Source organism: Eimeria acervulina, genomic scaffold, assembly GCF_000499425.1.
Source record: "Eimeria acervulina Houghton genomic scaffold, Eah_scaff1070, whole genome shotgun sequence".
Classification (NCBI taxonomy): Eukaryota; Apicomplexa; class Conoidasida; order Eucoccidiorida; family Eimeriidae; genus Eimeria; species Eimeria acervulina.
In genome coordinates, this window is record NW_013549443.1 from 1 (window position 1) to 2,500 (window position 2,500).

A 2,500-nucleotide genomic window follows, 5' to 3' on the forward strand; every position below is an offset into this window, starting at 1 on the left:
GAGTTGGGCCCTATATATATATATATATATATATATATATATATATAGATGTACGTATATATATATATATATGTGTGTGTGTGTATTGTTTGCGTTTTGTTTGTTTGTAGGATGGCGTTATGTTTGGTAGATTGTCTCCGCGCTCTCCGCCCCCTTTGCCTCGCGCTGACCCCAACACAACCCAAGTGCGTCTTTGCATGCATTTCAAGCCCCAAAAATGAATGCATGCATGTATGCCGTCCAAGCCCCACAAGGAAATGCATGCATGCATGCGTTTCAAGTCCCAAAAAGAAATGCATGCATGCATGCATGCATGCGTATGCTGCATGTGCTGCAAGCCCCATAGAGGCAATGCATGCATGCAGTTTTTTTTAGGGGCTGTTGTTGAGTAGGTGGAGCACTTCACAGCGTTGAGGCTGGTGCACATGCATTTGCGCTCGTTTGTCATGTGCATGCATGCACGCAGGGTTCTTGGGGCTTACTTGTCTTTAGTTGATATTCTTATAGAAGACGATGTGGCGCTCGTCCTCCAAAGGATGTCACCTGAAGACACTCACGTCTTAATGACGCTGGTATGTGGGCTAGGGTTTAGGGTTTATGGTTTAGGGTTTTGGGTTTAGGGTTTAGGGTTGATGGCGCAGGCTGTAGAGTTTGGAGTTTAGGGTTTAGGGTCTAGGGTTGCGAGTTTACCGGCTAGGGTTTAGGGTTTGTGGCTCACCGTTAGGGTTAGGGTTTAGGTCTAGGGTTAGGGATTAGGGTTTAGGGTTTAGGGTTTGTGGTTTAGGGTTTAGGGTCTAGCTGTCTTTTTTTAGTATTTTTTCAAGCTGAGGTTTTTGTGCAGATATTAGGAAGGCATTTGGTGTATGAGTTTTGTGTTATTCTTTTCCTTCTTCTCCTGCTGCTTCTTCTGCTGTTGCTGCTGCTGTTGCTGCTGCTGCTGCTGCTGATGCTGCTGCTTTTTTGCATGCATATAGGATGTGTGAATTTCTATTTATTTGCATGCAGGTGGAGCGCGGCGCGTTATCAGGGCAGACAAGATTAGCGAGTTGTGCATTAGAAAGTATTTATGTATTAGCAATGCATGCAGCAGATCTGCAGCTGCAAGGAGGTCTTTATAATCCTAGCTTAGATGCAGGTAAAGGGGTGGAGGCTCTCTTTGTTGCTACGCCCCAAGGAGACTCCGTCCAGCAGGTGTATGTACACCTCGCACAGGTAAACACTTTTACATGCAGCAGCAGCAGCAACGCTTGCATCCTTCAAGTAGCAGCAGCGCATGCATGCTGCATGCAGCAGAAGCATGCAGCATGCATGCATGCACAAACTGCAGTCCTTCCTCAGCACGCATGCGGAATAGAGGAAAATGCCACGCTGGTGCTCCTGTTGCTGCTGCTGCTGCTGCTGGTTCCGCTGCTGCTGTTGCTGCTGCTGCGTTGCAGCTGGCGACTGCTCTGCTGCAGAAGCTGCCCAACGAGCAAATGACTCCAGCGGTAGGCGGCAGATGCTTCAGACACATATCAGCGCACTTTGCCCTTATATATATATATATATATATATGCATATATATGGATGCATATATATAATATATATCATATATAATATATCTTATATATATACTTATACGGTGTTTACACAGGAATCATTCGTATATCCAGGATATGCTTTATCTACTGGTGTATTCTACTTGTACATCTGTATATGTATGTATACGCGTATCTGCATAGATAAGGGTATACATATATATATATGCGTGTATGTTGCGTGCGCTAGTGCTAAGGATAAGGAGAAGGGCTTAGGGTTTATGGTTTAGGGTTTAAGCCTAGGGTTTAGGGTTTTGCCAGCCGCCTTTTTTTGTCTATCTCTTGCACTGCATGCATGCATACATGTAATGCATGCATGCAACAAATGCATGCAATGCATGCATGCATTTAATGCGGTTGTGGGTTGTTGTTAACTTGTTTTTTATGCTGATTCAGGAACAAGATGTGATTGGGGCTTGTTTATTTGCTGCTCTCTTTTGTATTGGGGTTCGTGCCTTCGCTCTGCGGCATTTGCTGCGTTGTTTTGCTGCTAACTTCGCAGCTGTACGTACACCTGCTTGCTGCTGCTGTTGCTGTTGCTGTTGCTGTTGCTGCTGTTGCTGTTTTGTTGTGTGCATGCGATATGCCTTAATGATGAAGGCCCCGCCAGCCGTACGCATTGCAGAAATGTTTAGAGTTGTTATGCGCTGCAAACCCAAGAACATCCTTCTGCTGCTGCTGTTGCTGCTGCTGCTGCAGCAAGGCGCAGGTAGCTGGAGTGGGGGCTGCTCAACTCATTCGTTGGAGCAGAGAATTGAGGAGTTAGAGACGGCTGTCTTAGTTGCTGTGCGGGAGGCGCTGCCTGCTGATGCAGCAGCAACAGGTGCAGCAGCACCAGCAGCACCAGCAGCAGGAGCAGCAGCAGCAACGAATCAGGGGGCCCCTCCACGCTTCAGGCAGCAGCATTTCCACAAGAGAGAAGA

General features: G+C 46.7%; 1 protein-coding gene across 1 annotated transcript in view; it reads left to right on the forward strand.

Moving 5' to 3' along the window:
• Nucleotides 1-110: 110 nt before the first annotated feature.
• EAH_00054950 (hypothetical protein) overlaps nt 111-2,500 on the forward strand; it is a gene marked incomplete at both ends in the record, with an annotated part of 2,466 nt that continues 76 nt past the window's right edge. The window contains 6 exons of the mRNA XM_013393906.1: nt 111-185; nt 467-572; nt 1,006-1,212; nt 1,437-1,487; nt 1,974-2,081; nt 2,277-2,500. The exon at nt 2,277-2,500 is cut by the window's right edge and continues 76 nt beyond it. Of these exons, the coding sequence (XP_013249360.1) occupies nt 111-185; nt 467-572; nt 1,006-1,212; nt 1,437-1,487; nt 1,974-2,081; nt 2,277-2,500 (771 nt within the window). The remainder of the gene's footprint in view (nt 186-466; nt 573-1,005; nt 1,213-1,436; nt 1,488-1,973; nt 2,082-2,276) is intronic.